At 42.4% G+C, this 26,965-nt stretch overlaps 2 protein-coding genes across 8 annotated transcripts in view; both read right to left on the bottom strand.

Annotated features, from left to right (window-relative positions):
- Positions 1-20,885, bottom strand: part of LOC311137631 (tight junction protein ZO-3-like) — a 43,513-nt gene extending 22,628 nt beyond the window's left edge. Inside the window, exons 1-4 of one of the 5 annotated variants that reach the window (XM_084172141.1) lie at positions 4,414-6,160; positions 715-817; positions 452-508; positions 29-153 (exon numbers count right to left, since the gene is read on the bottom strand). In XM_084172141.1, coding sequence (XP_084028267.1) covers positions 29-153; positions 452-508; positions 715-723 — 191 coding nt within the window. In that variant the 5' untranslated portion in view covers positions 724-817; positions 4,414-6,160. The other 4 variants (XM_084172142.1, XM_084172139.1, XM_084172143.1 and 1 more) reach the window with 4 other exon arrangements.
- An 819-nt stretch (positions 20,886-21,704) lies between these two features.
- LOC311137630 (protein strawberry notch homolog 2-like) overlaps positions 21,705-26,965 on the bottom strand; it is a 120,572-nt gene continuing 115,311 nt past the window's right edge. For all 3 annotated transcript variants that reach the window (XM_084172136.1, XM_084172137.1, XM_084172138.1), the window contains one exon: positions 21,705-26,846. In XM_084172136.1, coding sequence (XP_084028262.1) covers positions 25,591-26,846 — 1,256 coding nt within the window. In that variant the 3' untranslated portion in view covers positions 21,705-25,590. The remainder of the gene's footprint in view (positions 26,847-26,965) is intronic.

Here is a 26,965-nt window from a genome sequence, read left to right as displayed (position 1 = left end):
GTAAATGTGTATGGTGTAGGTGACTTACAACAGCCGTCCCATAGCGGGTCCGTTACGCACCACATCTGAAACTATCACGGATGCGTCCCCCGAGTCCGGGTTCGGCTGGTCTCTGCCTCCTGATATCGCAAAGCCAAACCCCATCTTGGAATCCTGCCATTGCGAGAGAGGGAGGGTGATAAAGGGGAGAGAGTGAGTGAGTGAGTGAGCACATTCCATCAGCACTGAAGTGTGTCACCTGACCTGTACCTAGAGTAACAGGGAGCAGGGCGTGTCTTTGTTACTCTTAATTCCTGCAGTTACTCTTAAATCCATTCCAACTAAAGTGGTTCAGTAGGCTATTTCATTCAGTGTACCTTGAAGTAAGTGAAGTACTGTACAATCGGTTAAGTTTCAGGTGAAAGTATAACATCAAAACACTGACCGACCAAACAACAAGATAGACACTTACTTTGCTGAGTGTTATAGTATGCTGCTCCCATATTGTTAATTCCTCCATCTCTGGTTTCTGAAAAACAAAACATCAAACCCATTACAACATGTTAAACCAATAGCAGAGTACCGGCATTCTCCATTTTGCCATTAATGAACCAGAGCAACTTCAACAGAAGTCAGATAACAACATCAGAAGCAGCTGTTTTATGTCCTTACACAGCCCAGCGTTGTTTGAGAGAGAGTGAGGAGAGGAGTGAGTCAACAGCAACGTGCTCCTACCTGTCCCATTCCATTCTTGTCTGGCAGGTATGGGGGAGGGGCCACAGGGGAAAGACTCAGCAGGCAGCACTTATGGCCTTGCTGTATGGACCGCCGTTTGGGTCTTCGCGTGTCAAAAAAGATACACTTCAAATAACACTATTTGACGTGTCAAATAATACAATTATATTCTAGCATGTTGTGTGTGCTTAATTTGCATGTGCAAGCCAAGCGCCACCACTACGATCAGTAGCACTGTCAAAGCTGTACAAAAAAAGTCTGCAAACAAGCACACACCGGCAACCAACGACGTGTTTACAAAAGCGCGTTGGTAATAATGCATTATTTGTTCGACTGAATGGGAAAACGTCTGTAATCATTTGAAATAATATCAGGATCAAATGATCAGGATCAAAAATGTTAGCAAATATATTTGATAGAGATGTTATTAGCAACTTCTGGGGTAGCTAGCTAGCACCAATGCAACTAACGTAAGCCTGAAAACAATAACCAATAGAAACTGCAGTCATATTCAATATTATTTGCAATGATTTTGGAATCCATGTGAGTAGGTATAAGCTAGGTAGCCACTTGAACTTGAAATGTAACTTCAGTTTATGAAAATAACTAGCTAGCCAGCTACTTAACCCCGTTGCCCAAAGCTAACGTTATAAGCAGACAGTAAACTTCATCTGGCTGGTGAGCATTGACCTGACCGGTTTATGTGTTGTGAAAATATCCACAATAAGGATTAGCCACAATAGTGGAATTTGCAGTTTGCCTTCAAAATAAAAGTACCTCTTTGAAAGTGACGCAGGTAGGTCACAATTGGTGAAATACTTCAATATTTAGACTAGACCATGTTAAACAAGGTTGGAATGTGGAGCAATGAAATGAGTATCAGTCTACTCGGTGACACCCACACCACACAACTGTGAAGAGTTTACGCAAATATTAGCATTGTAGCTCTTATCGCGGGACAGTGACTGTGTGAAATCACCTCCCCAGTCAGCCTATTGTGCGTATTGACATTCATATGGCACTGTACAGCCTTACCTAAAGATTGGGCATCAATTAAATGGGGTGTCAGTCTACTCAGTACCAATAGCTTTTTTCCCAACGTCCTCAGAGTTATTCCTCTGGAATAGTGTTCAATACACATAGTAGGGTGACTGGTACAATAAATGTGGCTCAATTCACAGTGGTTTCAGAGTCCCGCAATAAGAGCTACGACGCTAATGTTCTTTGGGTGTCACTGAGTAGACTGATACCCCATGTCATTGATCCATAATCCATAGGTAAGGCTGTACAGTGAAATAAATATGCCCCCAATGCAATTCTAAAGTCTAATACATCCAGTGTGATTTCAACAGATTTTTGTCAAATTAAAGAAATGTTATTTTGTTGAATTTATATAAACAACAATCCAACCTCGTTTAGCGTGATCCATTGCATAATTCCACTATTTGTATTCATTTGCATCACTGTCAATGACATACTTTTATTTTGAAGGCCCTAAAAATGGTCAAAGACTCATACACAGCAAGCGGTATCCGGAGCGCCAAGTCTAGGTCCAAGAGGCTTCTAAACAGCTTCTAACCCCAAGCCATAAGACTCCTGAACATCTAATCAAATGGCTACCCAGACTATTTGCATTTTTTGGTATTCTTTCTTAAAACTGCATTCTTGATTAAGGGCTTGTAAGTAAGCATTTCACTGTAAGGTCAACCAAACAAAATACTCTATACAAGGTGGGATCTTTTTGTGTCTGTAAAATGTATTAAGTGAGAAATGGCAGTGGAAACGCTTTAATGCGCAAATATTTATATAATACCCAGTCAACATGTCCAGGTGGGCCCCACCTGGGTTTTAACTGGGCAAGGTCTCTAAATGTTTATCTTAGCTGGTACCCAGTTGGGTTAACCTTTTGGGCCAGACATTGACAAACCCATGTGGGTTATAGTGTGGGTCCCAAATGGGCCCTGAATCATTTTTTAAATGGGCTGTAAGTGGGCAATCTGGTGTTATTTTTTCAGGAATAATGACTGGGACCCAATCATGTCATGTGGGCTACAACATGGGTACCAAATAGGCCCTGACTCAATTCTAAATAGGTTGTAAGTTGGCTATCTGGTGTTAATATTGTCTATGGCTTCCCCCAAGACATAAAAAAACAAAAAAACAATTATAATAATAAATATACATTTACATTTAAGTCATTTAGCAGACGCTCTTATCCAGAGCGACTTACAAAGCTGTCATCTAGGCAAAGGGTGGCTATTTGAAGAATCTCAAATATAAAATATATTTTGATGTTTAATACTTTTTTGGTTACTACATGATTCCATGCGTTATTTCGTAGTTTTGATGTCTTCACTATTATTCTACAATGTAAAAAATAGTAAAAATAAAGAAAAACCCTTGAATGAGTAGGTGTGTCCAAACTTTTGACTGGTAGTGTGTATTTATATATAAATAATAGTATCTTTCGTCTCTCTGTTTCATAATTTTCCTTCAATTCGCAAGAGGCTGAATGTATCTCACAGATAGCACCCGAGCGAGCGAAACAGCGCCCCTCTGTCTCTCTACATGTAGGCCATCTATCTGATACTGTCTGGTCCAAACGAGTATGACATTGTTGCCGCCCGTAGCATTAAATGCAAGGGAAGCCAGCGAGCATTTGGCCTCCCTTGACAAAAAAAGTAGTAAAAAATGTGTCAGAGTTGAGCTAAACTGAGCAAGCTCAACTATAAATGGTCCTGGAAAAAATAAAAAATAAAGTGTCAAGGGAAGTCAGCTTTGATTTGGCGTCTCTCCTATCAAATCGCTTTGAGAGCATACGTCATTAACAGAAACAACTTGAATTGTTGCATTTCATTGTGTTGTCCTCCGGTGGCTAGCTAGCTAGCTAGCTAAAATTGGCCCTTTCCTAAATTAGCCATGGATGGAGATAGGGATTTGGACTTGTGGTTTTACTTAATTCTCTGTACTGGCCAATGATAATAACAGCTTGGCTTCCCCAGTGATTTTTAAGCCATATGGAATTGATGTAAGGATTAAAGTATTTTTTTGTGTGGAATTTATGAATTTTGTATTTTATAACGGTTGTTACTTTCGTAAAAATCGAACTGAAACAAACCCGAAACTGAAATTAGAAACTTGGCCTCCTACACTAACTGAAGTCAATGAAATACCATGGTCAATTATTGAGCTAGCCAAATCAACTTGTTAGAACAGACTGACCAGAAAAGTTCAAATGACATCAGAATTGAGCTGCCTGTGTAAACGCGCCCATGTCTGTCCCAAAAGGTTAACCCAACTAGATTCCAGCTAAGGTATGCATTTAGCTGGGGCAACTGAGCCCCATGTAGCTCAGTTGGTAGAGCATGGCGCTTGCAACGCCAGGGTTGTGGGTTCGTTTCCCACAGGGGGCCAGTATGAAAATGTATGCACTCACTAACTGTAAGTCGCTCTGGATAAGAGCGTCTGCTAAATGACTAAAATGTAAAACATTTAAATGTAGAGTCCTTGGATAAAGTCTGAAATGTTGCACTAGATCAGTAGCCTAAATACTGAATGATGGTTTATTTTCACCGCTACCTATGAACAGGCCTGGATCAAACGTAAAAAGGAAGAGGAGATCTGATCTGCAGACGGACTCAGACATGGATGAATAAGAGTCAGGACCTGACAGTGGAAACACGGCGACAGCAACACTACCTGAGGGGGTTGATTACACTATGAATACTGTCCAGGATGTGGAGGTGATGGAGCAAAAGTTACTCGACACAGCTTTCCTGAAAGGGATGTTTTACAAAAAAAACATTATTGTAGTACTTTGTTCATTAGTCTACTGTTAAAATAATACCAAAAATGGTGCATGTTAGCAATAAAGTTTTCAGTACTTTCAGTGCAGCGCAAAAAGTATGATGATGCAAATGAGCAAAATGATCTTGCATATAATTTGCATCATTTCACTTTTTGTTCTGTACTGCAGTGTTTCGCAATCCTTGTCCTGGGGACTGAAAGTGGTGCACATGATTCAACTAAGCAACACATCATCAAGCCTTTGAATTGAATAAGGTATGTGAGTGCTTTGGCAAAAACAAACATGCGCACCCCTTTGGGACCAGGATTGGGGAACACTACTGTACTGAAAGTCCTCCATCTTGAGAACCTCACTGCTGACATGCACATTTTTGGAATTGTATACTGGGTGAGGAAACCAATGTGTACATTTGTAATTAGATTGAACTATACCTGTAATCAGAGTTCCTGCATTGTATTTGATCTGAGCATGTGCTATAAATAAACCATTTATTTTATAAAGAACTGCTTTTGTCATCTCTTAAGAAAGCTTGCTCGGGCAACAACATCTGGGGTCTGCATGGAGACTAAGAACAAAACCAGTTTGGTCCCAGGTGGATAGCGCAATTGAAAACCACATTTTACAGCCTACTTATTGCCCATATAGGTCACTACACACCCATTTGGGTAAACACCTGGGACCCATGCAGGTAAGTGCGATAACCCACATGGCCCCCAGGTTTTAGCCTAGGTGGGTTAAAGAAGGGTCAACACTTGGGGCCAATGTCGTATAACCACAAGGGGCCCATAAAGATGTCCTCAGTATCCACGTTGGCCCCATGCAGTTGCCATGTTGGGCTTCACAACTTATGAAGCCCAACATGAACCCACATAAAGCCAAAAATGGCAACCACATGTGGGGCCAATGTGGATACCTAATGGGGCCCATGGAACAGCCCTTCATTAACCCATATGGGCCCCACATAGAAATGTTGGCTGGGTAACCAGCATATTAACGTAAACTTGGAGTCACGCGATAACAAGGTGTGTGGTCCTCCCACTACGACTCGGGAAAGCACGCAGTTTTATTAGGCTACAGATGAAATAAATTATGATAAACGTCACAGGGTGGTGAAAGTGCACGGTGATGAGCTTGATGCTCCTTTTCAATAAATATTGAGGGTCTTATTCTGGTGACATAATGATAGATGTTTGGCTGCAGTTTGACAAATTAAAATAATTAAAATAATCTCATTATGTAGGCTATACGCGCACTGTATTTGCGAGCTGTTGGCTAAAGCGCACATGCCAATACCAGAGTGGGCACATTCGCTATATAAACGCAACATTTTTAGTGACAAAACCATCAGAGTTAAATGCGATGGAAACCCATTTAAATGTGTATTTTTTTATTTGGTAGATGGGAATTTTACCTGAAGTTATTTTTATGTGCACTACGTACATACTTATCTGCAACAAGTCAATTGGATGGAAACAACTCTGGTGGGAAAATGTGCATATTCTATTTGTGGTATTTTTTAATATTTGCATTAAACTATTTTTAAAATAAAGAAAAATTAGGGGGTAGATCAGCTTTAATATTGCAGATAGATTGTAACTTCCATCATTGTAATTGTCTGCATCACTTCCAATCCCCCATATGTTTTTTTTCTTGCATATATATATACACAAATATATACATACATACATACATACATACAGTGAGGGAAAAAAGTATTTGATCCCCTGCTGATTTTGTACATTTGCCCACTGACAAAGAAATTATCAGTGTATAATTTTAATGGTAGGTTTATTTGAACAGTGAGAGACAGAATAACAACAAAAATTTCCAGAAAAACGCATGTAAAAAATGTTCTAAATTGATTTGCATTTTAATGAGGGAAATAAGTATTAGACCCCCTCTCAATCAGAAAGATTTCTGGCTCCCAGGTGTCTTTTATACAGGTAACGAGCTGAGATTAGGAGCACACTCTTAAAGGGAGTGCTCCTAATCTCAGCTTGTTACCTGTATAAAAGACACCTGTCCACAGAAGCAATCAATCAATCAGATTCCAAACTCTCCACCATGGATGTCAGGGACAAGATTGTAGACATACACAAGGCTGGAATGGACTACAAGACCATCGCCAAGCAGCTTGGTGACAAGGTGACAACAGTTGGTGTGATAATTCGCAAATGGAAGAGACACAAAATAACTGTCAATCTCCCTCGGCCTGGGGCTCCATGCAAGTTCTCACCTCGTGCAATGATCATGAGAACGGTGAGGAATCAGCCCAGAACTATACGGGAGGATCTTGTCAATGATCTCAAGGCAGCTGGGACCATAGTCACCAAGAAAACAATTGGTAACACACTACGTCGTGAAGGACTGAAATCCTGCAGCGCCCGCAAGGTCCCCCTGCTCAAGAAAGCACATATACATGCCCGTCTGAAGTTTGCCAATGAACATCTGAATGATTCAGAGGAGAACTGGGTGTGGTCAGATGAGACCAAAATGGAGCTCTTTGGCATCAACTCAACTCGCCGTGTTTGGAGGAGGAGGAATGCTGCCTATGACCCCAAGAACACCATCCCCACCGTCAAACATGGAGGTGGAAACATTATGCTTTGGGGGTGTTTTTCTGCTAAGGGGACAGGACAACTTCACCGCATCAAAGGGACGACGGACGGGGCCATGTACCGTCAAATCTTGGGTGAGAACCTCCTTCCCTCAGCCAGGGCATTGAAAATGGGTCGTGGATGGGTATTCCAGCATGACAATGACCCAAAACACACGGTCAAGGCAACAAAGGAGTGGCTCAAGAAGAAGCACATTAAGGACCTGGAGTGGCCTAGCCAGTCTCCAGACCTTAATCCCATAGAAAATCTGTGGAGGGAGCTGAAGGTTCGAGTTGCCAAACGTCAGCCTCGAAACCTTAATGACTTGGAGAAGATCTGCAAAGACGAGTGGGACAAAATCCCTCCTGAGATGTGTGCAAACCTGGTGGCCAACTACATGAAACGTCTGACCTCTGTGATTGCCAACAAGGGTTTTGCCACCAAGTACTAAGTCATGTTTAGCAGAGGGGTCAAATACTTATTTCCCTCATTAAAATGCAAATCAATTTATAACATTTTTGACATGCGTTTTTCTGGATTTTTTTGATGTTATTCTGTCTCTCACTGTTCAAATAAACCTACCATTAAAATTATAGACTGATAATTTCTTTGTCAGTGGGCAAACGTACAAAATCAGCAGGGGATCAAATACTATTTTCCCTCACTGTACACACACACACACACACACACACACACAATTACTAATGGTTTTCTTTGAGACTGTGGTCCCAGCTCTCTTCAGGTCATTGACCAGGTCCTGCCGTGTAGTTCTGGGCTGATCCCTCACCTTCCCCATGATCATTGATGCCCCACGAGGTGAGATCTTGCATGGAGCCCCAGACCGAGGGTGATTGACCGTCATCTTGAACTTCTTCCATTTTCTAATAATTGCGCCAACAGTTGTTGCCTTCTCACCAAGCTGCTTGCCTATTGTCCTGTAGCCCATCCCAGCCTTGTGCAGGTCTACAATCCCTGATGTCCTTACACAGCTCTCTGGTCTTGGCCATTGTGGAGAGGTTGGAGTCTGTTTGATTGAGTGTGTGGACAGGTGTCTTTTATACAGGTAACGAGTTCAAACAGGTGCAGTTAATTCAGGTAATGAGTGGAGAACAGGAGGGCTTCTTAAAGAAAAACTAACAGGTCTGTGAGAGCCGGAATTCTTACTGGTTGGTAGGTGATCAAATACTTATGTCATGCAATAAAATGCAAATTAATTACTTAAAAATCATACAAATGTGAATTTCTGGATTTTTGTTTTAGATTCCGTCTCTCACAGTTGAAGTGTACCTATGATAAATTGAGATGATTTTTTCTCCAGAAAATCACATTGTAGGATTTTTCATGAATTTATTTGCAAATTATGGTGGAAAATAAGTATTTGGTCACCTACAAACAAACAAGATTTCTGGCTCTCACAGACCTGTAATTTCTTCTTTAAGAGGCTCCTCTGTCCTCCACTCGTTACCTGTATTAATGGCACCTGTTTGAACTTGTTATCAGTATAAAAGACACCTGTCCACAACCTCAAACAGTCACACTCCAAACTCCACTATGGCCAAGACCAAAGAGCTGTCAAAGGACACCAGAAACAAAATTGTAGACCTGCACCAGGCTGGGAAGACTGAATCTGCAATAGGTAAGCAGCTTGGTTTGAAGAAATCAACTGTGGGAGCAATTATTAGGAAATGGAAGACATACAAGACCACTGATAATCTCCCTCGATCTGGGGCTCCACGCAAGATCTCACCCCGTGGGGTCAAAATGATCACAAGAACGGTGAGCAAAAATCCCAGAACCACACGGGGGGACCTAGTGAATGACCTGCAGAGAGCTGGGACCAAAGTAACAAAGCCTACCATCAGTAACACACTACGCCGCCAGGGACTCAAATCCTGCAGTGCCAGACGTGTCCCCCTGCTTAAGCCAGTACATGTCCAGGCCCGTCTGAAGTTTGCTAGAGTGCATTTGGATGATCCAGAAGAGGATTGGGAGAATGTCATATGGTCAGATGAAACCAAAATAGAACTTTTTGGTAAAACCTCAACTCGTCGTGTTTGGAGGACAAAGAATGCTGAGTTGCATCCAAAGAACACCATACATACTGTGAAGCATGGGGGTGGAAACATCATGCTTTGGGGCTGTTTTTCTGCAAAGGGACCAGGACGACTGATCCGTGTAAAGGAAAGAATGAATGGGGCCATGTATCGTGAGATTTTGAGTGAAAACCTCCTTCCATCAGCAAGGGCATTGAAGATGAAACGTGGCTGGGTCTTTCAGCATGACAATGATCCCAAACACACCGCCCGGGCAACGAAGGAGTGGCTTCGTAAGAAGCATTTCAAGGTCCTGGAGTGGCCTAGCCAGTCTCCAGATCTCAACCCCATAGAAAATCTTTGGAGGGAGTTGAAAGTCTGTGTTGCCCAGCAACAGCCCCAAAACATCACTGCTCTAGAGGAGATCTGCATGGAGGAATGGGCCAAAATACCAGCAACAGTGTGTGAAAACCTTGTGAAGACTTACAGAAAACGTTTGACCTGTGTCATTGCCAACAAAGCATATATAACAAAGTATTGAGAAACTTTTGTTATTGACCAAATACTTATTTTCCACCATAATTTGCAAATAAATTCATTAAAAATCCTACAATGTGATTTTCTGGATTTTTTTTCTTCTCATTTTGTCTGTCATAGTTGACGTGTACCTATGATGAAAATTACAGGCCTCTCTCATCTTTTTAAGTGGGAGAACTTGCACAATTGGTGGCTGACTAAATACTTTTCCCCCCCACTGTGTGTGTATATATATATATATATATATATATATATATATATATATATATACATATACACATACACACACACACATACATACATACATACATACATATCCTTATCTGCAACAAGTAAATTGGATGGAAACATCTCTGGTGGGAAAATTTGCGTATTCTATTTGTTGTATTTTTTTATATTCGCATTAAACTGTTGCCAATTGGATGGAAACCTAGCTACTGTCTGTGAAAATGCAGGAATCATGACTAGGTTTTTAGGTGGGTTTTATTTGTTCTTGTTTTTTAACCCCTACCCCTTTCAGATATACAAAAAAGCAGGCAAAAAGAAGCAGGCATAGTAAATGTGGGATTTCGGTCTGTGTATGAAAAGGATACGACTACATCTTCAGCAAAGAAGGGTAGTGAACAAGTGGAGATTTCTAAGCACATAAAACATAGAAAAACATTCTTGACTGTGTACATTTAGCTTGGGATTCTGACAATCAACAATCTTGGCTTGTTTTCTTTTATTCTGTTAGAAAAATGTCAAAGACATGACTCAAACACAATCTTAAACCACACTTTCTCAAAAAAGGAAGGTGAAACTTGTCAGAAATAACATGAGTAGGTTAAATGCATTCAGAGAAATTTACACACACATTTTTTTTACCTAACTCATTAAAACAATTGAGTAGTAGTTACTTAAACATCTTCAACTGCTTGTAGAACTGAAATCATACAAGTGGTACTTAAATCAGATGTTCTTATCACTTAATGTTTGAGTACTTTAAACAAATATTAGGTTATTCACTAGTTTTTTACAAGTCATTTATTAAATAAGTTGTTCTTACTTAATTATATTATGTTTTACGCCTTTACTTAAAATAATAAAGTAGTAGTCAGACATTTTGATATGAGTAAAAAACAACAACACTTGATTTATCTGTGTTGTACTTTTCTAGAATTACGTTTTTGCAAGTTATGAATACTTAATACTGCCACGTGGCTCTGTTTTTAGAGGATTGTGGGTAATTCCCAATTTGACTTTATGACACTTTTACACAATGATGTATGCATGTTTGAAGAAAGTATATTTCTAAAATAGTATTAACCAGTTTGTTGTGCTATGAGGTGTAATTGATCATGATGAACGGATATCAAAACCGTCATGCAAACTGACGTTCAATAATGAGACAAGCCATTCCCCACCATCAACAAAGGTTATATGCACCACTTAATGAGCACTGCTCAACATTGCCTGCTAAAGTAGGTTCAAATGTCAAATACATAAAACAATGTTAAACATTAAGACACAACCACTGAAAGTTACTAATCAGAACTACTTACACTTGACAAAAATTAGTAATGAAGGTTATTTAAGTTCACTTCAACAAACATTAACTTCAAATCGTTATAGTTCAGAATACATAATGCACTTTAGTGTCAAGTCATAAAACACAAAAAAGTTAAGTATTTAGAATAAAAAAATATAACCATATGGGTGGTGATGTCACTTTTATACTTGAAGTATTGAACACAGACATACAGTGCATTCGTAAAGTATTCAGACCCCTTAACTTTTTCCACATTGTTACGTTACAGCCTTATTCTAAAATGGATTAAATTGTTTTTTTCCCCTCTCATCAATCTACACACAATACCCTATAAGGACAAAGCAAAAATAGGTTTAGACATTTTAGCACATTTATTAAAAATAAACAACTAACATCTCATTTACATAAGTATTCAGACCCTTTACTCAGTACTTTGTTGAAGCACATTTGGCAGTGATTACAGCCTCAATTCTTCTTGGGTATGACGCTACAAGCTTGGCACACCTGTATTTGGAGAGTTTCTCCCATTCTTCTCTGCAGATCCTCTCAAGCTCTGTCAGGTTGGATGGGGAGCGTCGCTGCATAGCTATTTTCAGGTCTCTCCAGAGATGTTCGATCGGGTTCAAGTCCGGGTTCTGGCTGGGCCACTCAAGGACATTCAGAGACTTGTCCCAAAGCCACTGCATTGTCTTGGCTGTGTGCTTAGGATCGTTGTGCTTTTGGAAGGTGAACCTTCACCCCAGTCTGAGGTCCTGAGTGCTCTGGAGCATGTTTTCATCAAGGCTCTCTCTGTACTTTGCCTCAATCCTACCTAGTCTCCCAGTCCCTGCCGCTGAAAAACATCCCAACAGCACGATGCTGCCACCACCACGCTTCACCGTAGGGATGGTGCCAGGTTTCCTACAGACGTGACGCTTGGCATTCAGGCCAAAGAGTTCAATCTTGGTTTCGTCAAAACAGAGAATTTTGTTTCTCATGGTCTGAGAGTCCTTTAGGGGCCTTTTGGAAAACTCCAAGCGGGCTGTCATGTGCCTTTTACTGAGGAGTGGCTTCCGTCTGGCCACTACCATAAAGGCCTGATTGGTGGAGTGCTGCAGAGATGGTTGTCTTTCTGGAAGATTCTCCCATCTCCACAGAGGAACTCTGGAGCTCTGCCAGAGTGACCATTGGGGTCTTGGTCACCTCCCTGACCAAGGCCCTTCTCCCCCGATTGCTCAGTTTGACCGGGCGGCCAGCTCTAGGAAGAGTCTTGGTGGTTACAAACTTCTTCCATTTAAGAATGATGGAGGCCAGTGTGTTCTTGGGGACCTTCAATGCTGCAGACATTTTTTGGAACCCTTCCCCAGATCTGTGCCTCAACACAATCCTGTCTTGGAGCTCTACGGACAATTCCTTCGACCTCTTGTATTGGTATTGTGTGTAGATTGATAAGGAAAAACATTTATTTAATCCAGTTTAAAATAAGGCTGTAAGGTAACAAAATGTGGAAAAAGGGAAGGGGTCTGAATACTTTCCGAATGCACTGTACTTTGAGTTTGGTTACTCAAATGGTTCTAGGCAACGAGTTTCCACCAAAATAAATTGTTAGCAGAACTAATTACTTTTTCCAGTGCAGAACCCCCCCCCCCCCCTCACACACACAAAAAAGCCACACAATGATCATAATAAAACAATCTTAAACCACACTTCCTCAAAAAAGGTAGCAACAAAATCTTTAGGTACTTTCCTGCCTTTCATAAAAGACCATTAAAGCAGTGTTCTTTGTACTCACCACTTCTTCTCTGTATCTCACTTCCATTCCCCTCTGGGAGATCAGCCTATCAACACACACCTGTGGCCTCCTCTCTTCTACGCAAAAACACCTTGCTCTCTATCCCATATCATAATCCACGTTGGGGGCAACGAAATTAAAGATCCATACAGTGCTTCAAATCCAATACATTTTTTCACCACCTCTTTCAAAATGACCCTGAGTTGGCGGTCCGGTTGAAAGGTGAGCCGGGTTATCAATAGCTAATGAGTACTGACCACTGAAAATCACCCTGCAGAAACAAACCTCACCTGCACCAATGGGAGGCTCCACCCCTTCTGCCACTCCCACTCATACAGCACTTTCTATTGCCCTTTGTTGCCAAGGAATTAAGGCAGAACCACATTTGCCACAGTAAAACCCCATATAGCCCCACGTTTAAATACCTTAAGAGGTTTAGATGAAAAATATGAAGACAGATACTCCAGAATGTGAGTCACTTTCATCCAGTCATTAGATTAATAGTTATGTGAAACTTGAAAAATACTAATTTTGAGAGGCAGATAAATCATATCACTAAGGGGGAGTTACAGCCAGTAAACTCACATTGTTTGATCCTAACTGTACATGATGTTAGCCTTTAAGCACATCCCAATCCTAATGGTTACACTGATTGTGACATTCAGTAGGAAAGTAAACCATTGAAACTAACACAAAATAGATAAACAACTGACTCAATTTCTACACCAAACAATAAAATCAGTCAAACATATTTTATCAGGTAAATCACTCATCCTCTCTTATTGCAATTTCACAGCAAACTTGATTTTACCTACTCAAGCCAACATTGAGCTCAAAAGAGAAGCTACAAAAGGGAGAGACTGAGTGAACTCTTACCGGTGGTGTCACTGAATAAGTGACTAGTTTCAGCGCCTGTGTCAGATTCATGACAAAACAGCAACGTCCTGTTTGGGTCCAACAATAACCTGCTGACAGAATATGGCTGAGTCACCTCTGGTCTGGCTGAGGCTGACACACTGGAGCTGTTCTCAGCACAGTCCATGTGAGCTTTACACCTTATCTCAGCAAGCCACAGTCACTGATACCCTGTCCCCACACAGTCTAGGTGACAGGGAACAGTGTGATGCTATTGAGAAACTCCCCAAATGACACCTAGCCTCTTCCCATTTACGAAAGGTATTTCATAATCATATATCCAATGTTGCTGAGATAGGCCTGGGCACTGAGAGGAAGGATATTCCCAATCTGACTGGAGAGCAGTTAGGTACTACTTTCCCATGGAAGCCCAGGTTACGGGGCTGGCTTAGTCATGCCTGGCACTATGGTTACCAGAAGGAATGGATACACTGGGCTGTTAATAACTGACAGGGTATTTACTCCACCAAAGGCTCTGGCAAAGGTCTTCTATATAGGCCACTGTCACTGTGCCTTGTGATTGGAGAGGAACGAGTGTTTAGATTGTATCTCTTCAAAAGAAACACTTACGCATGGCCCAGAGCACAGGCATTTTCGGCTGGATTTTTCTTCTTTGCTTCTACCTGGTCGACCTTCCTTCAAATCTCCCCTGTTTTCTTGGGGGGGGGGGGGTTAAATTGAGATTAGTCATAAGAAGGCCTTCAGATGTCAATTGCAGGACCAAGGTGGCCATATAGACTACTTTCCAGTCTGCGTGTATTGTGAGAATTGGGTGTGGTAAAAAGGAAGTAAGAACTGGAATTTCTGGCCTTTGGACAGTCACAACACACCCTTTCTGAATCCCAAACATTTTTTCTTCTCTTTTTCTTTTTATTCCCTTACGTATTTGTTTTGATTGCTTAGGCCCCTACACCAGACTTCGGCACGAATCCTGAATTATTAATAGACCAGAGGGAAATAGAGGTAGAATTTAAAAAACGTCACTTGAGTACAGTTTCATAGAGAGGGCTGTAACAAAAGCAAACACCTCTTAAGAACAGGTGCGCCCCTACGGCAGGTAAACAATCACTCACTTGGAGACTGCTCAGTAGGCCCCAGCTGCACTAGCACACAGGGGCAAATATTTACATTTTAGTCATTTAGCAGACGCTCTTATCCAGAGCGACTTACAGTTAGTGAGTGCATACATTTTCATACTATGCGTCATGTTCCTAACTAGAGCAAATATTGTACTTCTCAAAAATGCACAAAATAGACCTACATACTGTAACTACTGTTGCTCGACTACTGGAAAGCTTGCGTTCAGTGCATGTGAGTGTTGCGGCGCTATGGCTAATGTTTTACTATATTAGACCTAGTTCCACCACAATGTATAGCATGAATTCTTAACAGAACGCTAACCAAGCATGCCTGAAATCTTAATCTACTGTATTTTGGAATGTAAAAGAAAACACTGATTGGGCACTGCCTATGTGGTCCACAAAGACTCACTGTTATTTCTGTGTAAAATGCTTCCAAAACCACCTCTGATGTGCAGTTTGGTCAAGAGTTGAGCAACACAGCAACACAAAACTAACAAGATCCTTTTCATAAGTGAAGAAAAAAAAGTACAAGAGGATGCTATGTAATGTAAATGGTAGTTTGCAGAGCCAGAACCCACAGGGTAATTACAGTGGGCCAACTTTCTCAGTTGAACTGCTCTGAAGAGGGATTACGTAGGCCTACCACTGACAATATTGCAGAGTATGTACATTGTGCAACCATTTTACAACATGTTTTAAAACTACAAGAGGCCTAAAATCTTAGTGAATGATTAATTACCATGGGCCTTCAACCTTCATTGAACTGCTGCTGACGATTACAGACAACGTTTGGATTGTTTATATACATACACACACACACACACACACACACACACACACACACACACACACACAATGCAGGTTATTGAATCTCTACCAATACAATTGTTGACTCAATACTATGCTCATTGCTGTTAATACGTGTGGATCCTGAGTCATTCGCGTTGGTTACACAGTGTGGAAAACCATTTCAACAAACTACAATCACTAAACATCTTTCTTTGAATTCACGCTGATCTGATGACCATGACTGGATAGTTTGAATTAGACTTTTCCTTGAGAGTCAGTTGGTAAAAAAGCAACCTTGGATTTAGATGAATTAGAGACTTCATTTACCAAGCAAGCTTTACAATAATAAGCATCGAGCAGACAATGGAAGGGAAGATGCAGCCATTTGGGAATGCAGAGTGGCGAAGCTCTTTGGCAGGCAGAAACCTGCATGTGTGGCAGAACCAGTAGGGTAGGGTGAGGAGGCAGGCGAGAGGAGTGGACCATTCAGCTGACAGCCTCCTGTTGTCAAACACACACCACTAACCCCCCCATCCCCCCATCCCATCCACCCTGTCACCCCAAAGCAAAGACAGGACCCCTTACCTCAGTTCTCAGACAGACTGGCCCACCAGAATCAACAACTGACCTATAGTACACCATTCACTACTGTAGAGGCCTTCTAATACACTGCTCAAAAAAATAAAGGGAACACTTGGAAATGGAATAGACAACAGGTGGAAATTATAGGCAATTAGCAAGACACCCCCAATAAAGGACTGGTTTTGCAAGTGGTGACCACAGACCACTTCTCAGTTCCTATGCTTCCTGGCTGATGTTTTGGTCACTTTTGAATGCTGGCGGTGCTTTCACTCTAGTGGTAGCATGAGACGGAGTCTACAACCCACACAAGTGGCTCAGGTAGTGCAGCTCATCCAGGATGGCACATCAATGCGAGCTGTGGCAAGAAGGTTTGCTGTGTCTGTCAGCGTAGTGTCCAGAGCATGGAGGCGCTACCAGGAGACATGCCAGTACATCAGGAGACGTGGAGGAGGCCGTAGGAGGGCAACAACCCAGCAGCAGGACTGCTACCTCCGCCTTTGTGCAAGGAGGAGCAGGAGGAGCACTGCCAGAGCCCTGCAAAATGACCTCCAGCAGGCCACAAATGTGCATGTGTCTGCTCAAACGGTCAGAAACAGACTCCATGAGGGTGGTATGAGGGCCCAACGTCCACAGGTGGGGGTTGTGCTTACAGCCCAACACCGTGCAGGACATTTGGCATTTGCCAGAGAACACCAAGATTGGCAAATTCGCCACTGGCGCCCTGTGCTCTTCACAGATGAAAGCAGGTTCACACTGAGCACGTGACAGACGTGACAGAGTCTGGAGACGCCGTGGAGAATGTTCTGCTGCCTGCAACATCCTCCAGCATGACCGGTTTGGCGGTGGGTCAGTCATGGTGTGGGGTGGCATTTCTTTGGACGGCCGCACAGCCCTCCATGTGCTTGCCAGAGGTAGCCTGACTGCCATTAGGTACCGAGATGAGATCCTCAGACCCCTTGTGAGACCATATGCTGGTGCGGTTGGCCCTGGGTTCCTCCTAATGCAAGACAATGCTAGACCTCATGTGGCTGGAGTGTGTCAGCAGTTCCTGCAAGAGGAAGGCATTGATGCTATGGACTGGCCCGCCCGTTCCCCAGACCTGAATCCAATTGAGCACATCTGGGACATCATGTCTCGCTCCATCCACCAACGCCACGTTGCACCACAGACTGTCTGGGAGTTGGCGGATGCTTTAGTCCAGGTCTGGGAGGAGATCCCTCAGGAGACCATCCGCCACCTCATCAGGAGCATGCCCAGGCATTGTAGGGAGGTCATACAGGCACGTGGAGGCCACAGACACTACTGAGCCTCATTTTGACTTGTTTTAAGGACATTACATCAAAGTTGGATCAGCCTGTAGTGTGGTTTTCCACTTTCATTTTGAGGGTGACTCCAAATCCAGACCTCCATGGGTTGATACATTTGATTTCCATTGATAATTTCTGTGTGATTTTGATGTCAGCACATTCAACTATGTAAAGAAAAAAGTATTTAATAAGATTATTTCATTCATTCAGATCTAGGATGTGTTATTTTAGTGTTCCCTTTATTTTTTGGAGCAGTGTACATGAAGGGGAATCCATTTCCCTCAAGCAACTGTAGACTGTGTGTGTGTGTCTTCACAATTCGGGTTGTTCCTTGGTATTTTTATCATTATTTTATTTATTTACTAACTAATTGCTTGTCCGAATTACCTGAGATGGAAGAGGGTATTGACAACCAGGACAGCAAATAATCAAATGCCTTGAAGAAAAGTGAAATGCAGTGTCACCCTTATGCCAAAGGTAAGACTTACTCCTTATGCTATAATAATAAGCCAAATAGTAGACACTTTTATCCAAAGTAACTTACAGTAATGGGTGCATACATTTTACATACAGGTGGTCCCAGGAGTCATACTCTACCAACTGAGCTACAAAATACCATTATGGTTAGGTATCATAACACTCAAAGGTACCTAATCATAACCAAAACATATGAATACTGTTATCACAACATGATCATTTCCTTAGCAAAATCCCCACCAACAGTAAAATGTTGGATCAGGACAAATTTGAGTACTGGTTTGAGCAATATGATACATACAGTGCCTTCAGAAAGTATTCATACCTATTCCACATTTTGTTGTGTTACATACAGCCTGAATTCAAAATGGATTAAGAAAAATATAAAACATCTCACCCATCTACACACAATACCCCATAATGACAAAGTGAAAAAATGTTTTCAGACATTTTTGCAAATTAATTGAAAATTAAATATCAGACCCCTGAGTCAATACTCTGTACAAGCACCTTTGGCAGCGATTACTGCTGTGAGTCTTTCTGGGTAAGTCTCTAAGAGCTTTCCACACCTGGATTTTGCAACATTTGCCCATTATTTTTTCCAGATTTTTTTTGCTCTGTGAAATTGGTTGTTGATCATTGCTAGACAACCATTTTCAGGTCGACAAGTACATTTAAGTCAAAACTGTAACTCAGCCACTCAGGAACATGCACCGTCTTCTTGGTAAGAAATGTAGATTTGGCCTTATGTTTTAGGTTATTGTACTGCTGAAAGGTGAATTCATCTCCCAGTGGCTGGTGGAAAGCAGACTGAACCAGGTTTTCGTCTAGGTTTTTGCCTGTGCTTAGCTCTATTCCGTTTCTTTTGTATCCTGAAAAAACTCCCAGTCTTTAATGATTACAAGCATACCCATAACATGATGCAGCTACCAATACACTTGAAAATATGGAGAGTGGTACTACAAATGTGTTTTATTGGATTTGCCCCAAACATAACACTTTGTATTCAGGACAAAAAGTGCAGTATTCAGTATTATTTTTGTGCCTTGCTGCAAACAGGATGCTTGTTTTTGAATATTTGTATTCTGTACAGGCTTCCTTCTTTTCCCCCTGTCACTTAGGTGAATATTGTGGGAGTAACTACAATGTTGTTGATCCATCCTTCTTCTATTACAGCCATTCATTAAACTTTGTAACTGTCTTAAAGTCACCATTAGCCTCGTGTGAAATCCCTGAGCGGCAGTGTTGCCAACTTAGCAACTTTGTCGCATTAGCGAGTTTTCAGACCCCTCTATTGACACATTTTCAAAAAAGTGACTAGCGACAAATCTAGAGACTTTTTCTGGTGTTATTGGAGACTTTTGGAGAGACTGACGTGAAAGCACGTATCGTTCTTACTCTTCTCAATGAGCAGCGGGTGCTTTGTTACCCCCGTCCCAAAGCACTCACAAGCAGCCCAGTCCTCGCGCTGCAGTCAGAGCAGGAGATGTTCACCCCTCCGCGTCCAGACTGCAAATGAATCGCGCATGCAGGAGGCCACCGCTGGCTGATCCTGCCCTGGCTTACATTCAGGGCAGGATGTAAATGTAGGGTGTTTTCTACTCACCTTTTGTCTCTCCCAAAACGTTATTCCTTTCTCCTACAGGTCCATCACAATTACATGCACATGGTCAATTATGCAAATTAGGTGATGACGTCATTTAGCGACTTTTAGGACAGCCAATAGCTACTTTCCTTACTGAGGAGTTGGCAACACTGCTGAGCGGTTTCCTTCCTCTCTGGCAAATGAGTTAGGCCGGACCCCTGTATCTTTGTAGTGACCGGGTGTATTGATACACCATCCAAAGTGTAATTAATAACTTCACCATGCTCAAAAAGGATATTCAATGTCAGATTTGTTAAATTCTTTACCCATCTACCAATACGTGCCCTTCTTGACGAGGCATTGGAAAACCTCCCTGGTCTTTGTGGTTGAATCTGTTTGAAATTAACTGCTTGACTGAGGGACCTTAGCGATAATATAATGTGTGGTAACAGAGATGAGGTAGTCATTCAAATAATCGTGTTAAACACTATTATTGCACACAGTGTGAGCCCATGCAACTTCTCAAGCACATTTTTACTCCTTTACTTATTGAGGCTTGCCATAAAAAAGGTGCTTGCCATAAAGACATTCCAGCTTTTAGTTTTTAATTAATTTGTAAGAATTTCGAAAAACAATCACTTTGACATTATGGGGTATTGTGAGTAGGCAATTTAATCAATTTTAAATTCAGGCTGTAACAACAAATTGTGGAAAAAGTCATGGGGTGTGAATACTTTCTTTAGGCACTGTATGACACGACAGAAAATGAAACTGTAAAACATGAGCTGTAAACCAAGTAGGCTTCGCGATCTCGGTGAGATTGACACTACAATGTTCATGAAAACAACGTGCCAAGCCAACACAGGTGTCACAACATTCGAGCAAATGATTTCAACTCACGACTCGAGATAATAATTTGTAGATCCCCAACACCTGCTTGACAAATACAGTGTTCGAAAGGTGCTAGTTCTTTCGTATCCTACCTGTAAAACGTCTCAGACAAGTCCCATCAACTCGAGTAAAGGCGTCCAACTCAAAATAATAGTTTGTGTCTAAACACTTGCCGCTATCAGCCGATTTGAATGAACTAAATACAATCGTTGAAAACCCTACCTGAAGAGCATAAAGAAAGAGTGTCCCTATTTGGCAGTACAGCGTTCAGGTGAGTTTCACAACGTCATCACGCTTGTTCGTCACATACTTCCTGGACACCCGTCCTTTTTTATTTTCCATTCTTCCCTGCCCTGTTCAATCTATGGATTGTCAACGTATCAAACACACTACCAGCCATATGTTTGGACACACCTACTCATTCAAGGGTTTTTCTTTATTTTTACATTGTAGAATAATAGTGAAGACATCAAAACTATACTGCCTCTGGCCTACCGAGTAGCGCAGCGGTCTAAGGCACTGCATCGCAGTGCTTGAGGCATCACTACAGACCCAGGTTTGATCCCAGGCTGTGTAACAGCAGGCCGTGACTGGGAGACCCATGAGGCGGTGCACAATTGGCCCAGCGTAGTCCGGGTTAGCGGCGGGTTCGGCCGGCCGGAATTTCCTTGTCCCATCGCACTCTAGCGACTCCTTGTGGTGGGCCTGGTGCCTGCAAGCTGACTTCGGTTGCCAGCTGGACAGAGGACGCATGGCTCTCGACCTTCACCTCTCCTGAGTCTGTAGGGGAGTTGCAGTGATGGGACAAGACTAACTACAAATTCGGGAGTAAAAGGGGTAACAGTACAAACTAAACTACCTCCGTATGGGAAAACTTTGAGTCAGCCAAATTTTACTAAAATGCAGCCAGCCCACTACACATATTTCATAAAACTATTACTAACAGAAATGCACAGTAAAGGCCTCAATCGATGCAACACAGAAGTAATGAGATCACCACCACCTGTCTTAGAAGTGTGTGTTTTCAATAGCAATTCAGCAAATGGATTATGCATCATCAGTATAGGCCTAAAAGTCAGACACCATTTTTCGCAATCTTCAAGTTTTTATTTGTTGTTTGTTTACAAAGTTAAGATTGCATTTTGATATATTCCTTCCTTTTATGAGTAGAAAACCTTTTAAAGAATTAGTCGAAAGGCACATTTTTTTTTTACAATATATACATTTCGATCTAAATTATAAATATATATAGAAAAACAAAAGCACAAACCAGAATAAAAGTGCTGAACAGTTTTTACAGAAAGAAAATATCCTTTGTTTAAAATACATACAATCAGTAGCATGTTTTTTGTTGTTTTTGTTAGCAATAAATTATTGAATGTGATACTTTTATATGCAAAAGGTGAAGAAACAAGGAGGATGGTTAGTATACAAAAATGCTATCCATCTAAAGTTCAGGAACACAACAAGCTTGCAACTCTCAATCATAAACAGACAACAGTAACTTGATTATGCCATTCTTAGTGCAAATTTAGACAAAATAAAAAGACCTAGCTTGCTAAAAGAGAAAGTCAAGCGGGTCCTTTAAAAATTGCAATTCATTTTCTCAAATCGTGTTTGTCAGTTTCCCCAAGTTTATAATGCATATTACCTCTATGTCAGCGTTATACCACACAGTCCATTGGCCATAGGTGAAGCATGGGACAAACGGTTCGATTGTGAAAATGTTTGGATTTATTGGAATGTGCCTGATGAGGAAATATATGTTTGGGACAATCTGATATATATGGATATAAAGTAGAATCTCTTAGGAGAAAACAGGCCTGAGCTATTGGATGTCTGGGGTCAGTTTGAATCTGTCAGATAGTCGGGAAAGGGGAATGATCTGCACCAGTAATTGCACATATCAGTATATCCAGGTGCAAATCTGCTCAAAATCTTTGTCAGCATTAAAATGGATTAAATGAGTAAAAAAAACTGTCCAGATATATAAACAATAAAGTTCCTTAAAAGAAACAGCGCTTGATCTTTGCCCTAAGATGGCATAAACACTTAAAATCACCAACAATTCACAACACTGACTGACAAAAGCAAACCCATCACATTAAGTCTCAAACATAAAAAAAATACAGCAAGAGTCGCAGCACAAAATGAAGAAATACAATAGCACTAAATGTGCATTTTTGTTAGGTTCACCACTGTTGTAAGGGAAAACAATAACATTTCTCATAACTCCCCACCAATACATCTCTTTAAGGTTTCTTCCTGAGATTGATATAATAGGTCAGATACAGCCAGTAACTTCCGGGGTGTGGAATACTTTGGTATCTCTCTGCAAACTAAAGCCCTGGCAGAAGTTGTAAAAGTTGGAACAATTTTACTTGAGTCACAAGCAGAATCGGATCAAAGAACTGAAAATAAACAAATGATCAACCCTGTACAGCAGTACAGAACAGTGCAATATTATTTGGTGGCAGGTTATAATAGACTTATTTTTTGTTTTTATAGTAATCTTGAAAACTAGAAATGTCCCTGACCAAACTTTGACTAAAGGATCATCAGGATAACAGTCTAAAAACTAAATATCCCTTAAATATAAATAACAATATTAATCATCATCATAAGAATGACTAAAAACATCAATAGCACATTGCTTTCATCCCATCACAATGGTTATACAAAGTTCATAGGTATTTCAGAGATCTTTAACTACAGACTACAAGTAGAACAGAAATAAAGAGGAATCCAATTCTTCCCATGCACAGGTATATCTATAACCTTCGGCTGCGGAGCGTAAACAGTACTTATACTTTTAAAACATCTGCTATTCAAAATGTCTTGTTTATTGCTTTTGATTAGTTGAACTTACCCAGGCTTTTCATGAACCAATTACCGTGCATTCATTTCACAACGACAGCCAGATCTTACAGGTTCTGAAATATAATATACAATATATGTACATATTTATATATACACACACAAAAGTGGATTTGGCTATTTCAGCCACACCTGTTGCTGACAGGTGTATAAAATCCCATGATTTTGGAATGAGATGTTCGACGAGCAGGTGTCCACATACTTTTGGTCATGTAGTGTATGTATATATATATATATATATATATATATATATATATATATATATATATATATATATATATATATATATATATGCTAAAACAAATATTCATATCAATATTGGTCAGAAAGTTAAACAAAACAAAATAACAAATGCACTCGAGACTTTCCTGAGAACTTCAAATCAAAAGCAACCCAGGAGTCACATCGTAGGATGAATGGTGAGTAGAGTAAAAGAAGGATATTTGACACCATTTTAAACCATCCACCCAATTACATCAAATCAGCAGTGTCCATCCCATCTAACCTCTGCTCTCTGTCTATAACATGGCCTGGGAAAGCAGGGTTCCACACAGAACAGTCTGCTGAAGGGACAGCTATAGGGTCCACACACAGACAGACATACACATACTGGGCTCGTGGGGACGATCCCTGGCACCTGCCACCAGCATAGACCCAACAGAGGGCCGAGGAGGGTTAAGTTAAATACAAATATAATAAATTAACATACCAATGCTTTGAGTACAAATCTATACATTAGGCCTATATGGGTTTCAAAGACTGCATTTAAGTAGGTTTCCAAAGGCACTGTTACAACGGCTGACTGTTTTCTTTTCCCCTTCTCTTCTTGTTTTCACGAGGGACACTGGAGCGAGTGATGGTAGAAACAGCAGAGAGAGGGGGACACGAGGGACACTGGAGCGAGTGATGGTAGAAACAGCAGAGAGAGAGAGGGGGACACGAGGGACACTGGAGCGAGTGATGGTAGAAACAGCAGAGAGAGAGGGGGACACGAGGGACACTGGAGCGAGTGATGGTAGAAACAGCAGAGAGAGGGGGACACTGGAGCGAGTGATGGTAGAAACAGCAGAGAGAGAGGGGGACACGAGGGACACTGGAGCGAGTGATGGTAGAAACAGCAGAGAGAGGGGGACACGAGGGACACTGGAGCGAGTGATGGTACAAACAGCAGAGAGAGGGGGACACGAGGGACACTGGAGCGAGTGATGGTACAAACAGCAGAGAGAGAGGGGGACACGAGGGACACTGGAGCGAGTGATGGTAGAAACAGCAGAGAGAGAGGGGGACACGAGGGACACTGGAGCGAGTGATGGTAGAAACAGCAGAGAGAGGGACACGAGGGACACTGGAGCGAGTGATGGTAGAAACAGCAGAGAGAGAGGGGGACACGAGGGACACTGGAGCGAGTGATGGTAGAAACAGCAGAGAGAGAGGGACACGAGGGAGATGAGCCAAAACTGAAACATTGTCGATTTTTCCAGTTTGATGTTTTTGAGTGGAGCCCTTGGTTTTAACAAACCAAGCTTTGCAAGATAGTCTACTTCCAGTCGATGCAATGGCGATGAAGCGAATTACAGGACAAGGCAGAAAAGCACACAGATGTGCATGAAAGGCAGTTTGAATCCAGCGATGTTACCAATGAAACCTAACTTAACCAGTACGGAGAGCTGTGGTTCTAGAAAAATATTTTGACATTCCTCAATTTAAAAAAAAGCTATTCCAGCCGGGTTGGATCTTTTTAAAAGCACATGAGCTTTTGATATTCATAGAAACATAATCAAACCCTGTTGCAATTGTGTTTCTCCATTGGGTCAAGCCTTGGTGTATAAACTATGTATTTGAGCCCCCTTTGCTCTCTCTCTCAGCGAAGGGACCTGGCCAGTTCCACCGGAGTCGTACGTTCACCATCTCTGAACGGACCACACATTTGGTCTAGCGAATGTGACCCTGGCCTGTGGATCCAGTGCCTGGAGAGGGTTGAGGTGAAGGGCACAGGACAGGCAGTGATGTGACTAGGCCCTGAGGGGAGAGGGGATGAGGGGTGCGTTCACACTCAGCAGCTAGAGGACACAGACAGCCACACTGATGAGGTGGTTACACAGAGTCCCATTCATGCAGCCGGTAATGGATAACCGACTGCCGGTCTGCGCTGGTCCGTAGCATGTTGTCCAGTACCTCGCGCACATTGATGAGGGCGTCCGTGCTGCAGTGGCCGTTGGCCAGAGGGAGTGGCTGCTGTTCTGAGGGGGCCAGGGCCGAAGAGGTGAAGAGAGAGGAGGAGGGGGTAGAGGGGGAAGAGAGGAGGCCAGACGAGACTTGAGCCACTGTGTTGGAGGAAGAGGAGGGGTTAGTAGTTGTCTGGCTGGACAGAGAGTAAGGTAGATGGTCTGGATCGTCCAGCAGGTTGAGGATGTCATAGTAGTCCTGATGGGCGCTGTTGATTAGAGTCGGACTGTCCAACCGCTGCTGTAGCTGTGGTTGTATCTGCTGTGACGACTGTAGCTGTGGTTGTATCTGCTGTGACGACTGTAGCTGTGGTTGTATCTGCTGTGACGACTGTAGCTGTGGTTGTATCTGCTGTGACGACTGTAGCTGTGGTTGTATCTGCTGTGACGACTGTAGCTGTGGTTGTATCTGCTGTGACAACTGTAGCTGTGGTTGTATCTGCTGTGACGACTGTAGCTGCTGTGGCTTTGTCAGTGGTGGCAGTGGCTGTAGAGGTTGCTGCAGTTTGTGTGCAGTGTTCTGGGCGGCGAGCGCGCTCAGCGATATCAGAGACTCCAGGCCAAAGTCCTCTCCAAAGCTCCCCACGGATCCCCCCGTCAGGCAGTCGAGGACCAGGCCTCCTTCCGTGCTGTCTGGGGAGGGAGAGGGGCTCACCGTCAGGTCTAAGACCTCCTCCCCGGTCCGAGGGGGCTTGGAGGTGGAGGAGGGGGCGGGTTGCAAGAGGGGCAGGGAGGGGAAGTGGTGGGGATAGTGGGAGAAGTGGGAGGTGAGGCTGGCCATGCTGGGGAGCTGGTTGACTGGGCTGAGCTGGGGTTTGAGCTGTGAAGGTTTGGGCTGGAATAGAGGCTTGACGTGTAGAGGCTTGGCCTGGGCCAGGCTCTGGGTCTTGAGGCACTGGCTGAGGCTCTGCGACAAGTTCTGGTTCTTGAGGCTCTGGTTCAGGGTCTGTGTCTGGCTGTAAAGCTTGGCCAGCAGGTGTTGGTTCTGAAGCTGCCGCTCCTCGGCTAGCCGCTGCTCCTGGGCGCGCTGCTGCTCCTTCTCCTTGCGCCTCCTCTTCACCTCCTCGTCCATTTTGAGAAGTTCCTCACGCACTCGGGCCACGCAGTTCTCTGGGATCTTGATACCTAGGGGAGAAAGAGAGGGTATTAGGTTTACATTCGAAATACTAATTTGTCAAGACATTCCCTCTGATTTCCTTTCACAGAACCACACTTTGGTGATGGTGTGTGTGTGTGTGTGGGTT

This window comes from Coregonus lavaretus (assembly GCF_964263955.1).
Source record: "Coregonus lavaretus genome assembly, chromosome: 11".
Lineage (NCBI taxonomy): Eukaryota > Metazoa > Chordata > Actinopteri > Salmoniformes > Salmonidae > Coregonus > Coregonus lavaretus.
Note: the sequence above shows the minus strand (reverse complement) of the source record. Positions and strands in the feature narration are given on the sequence as shown.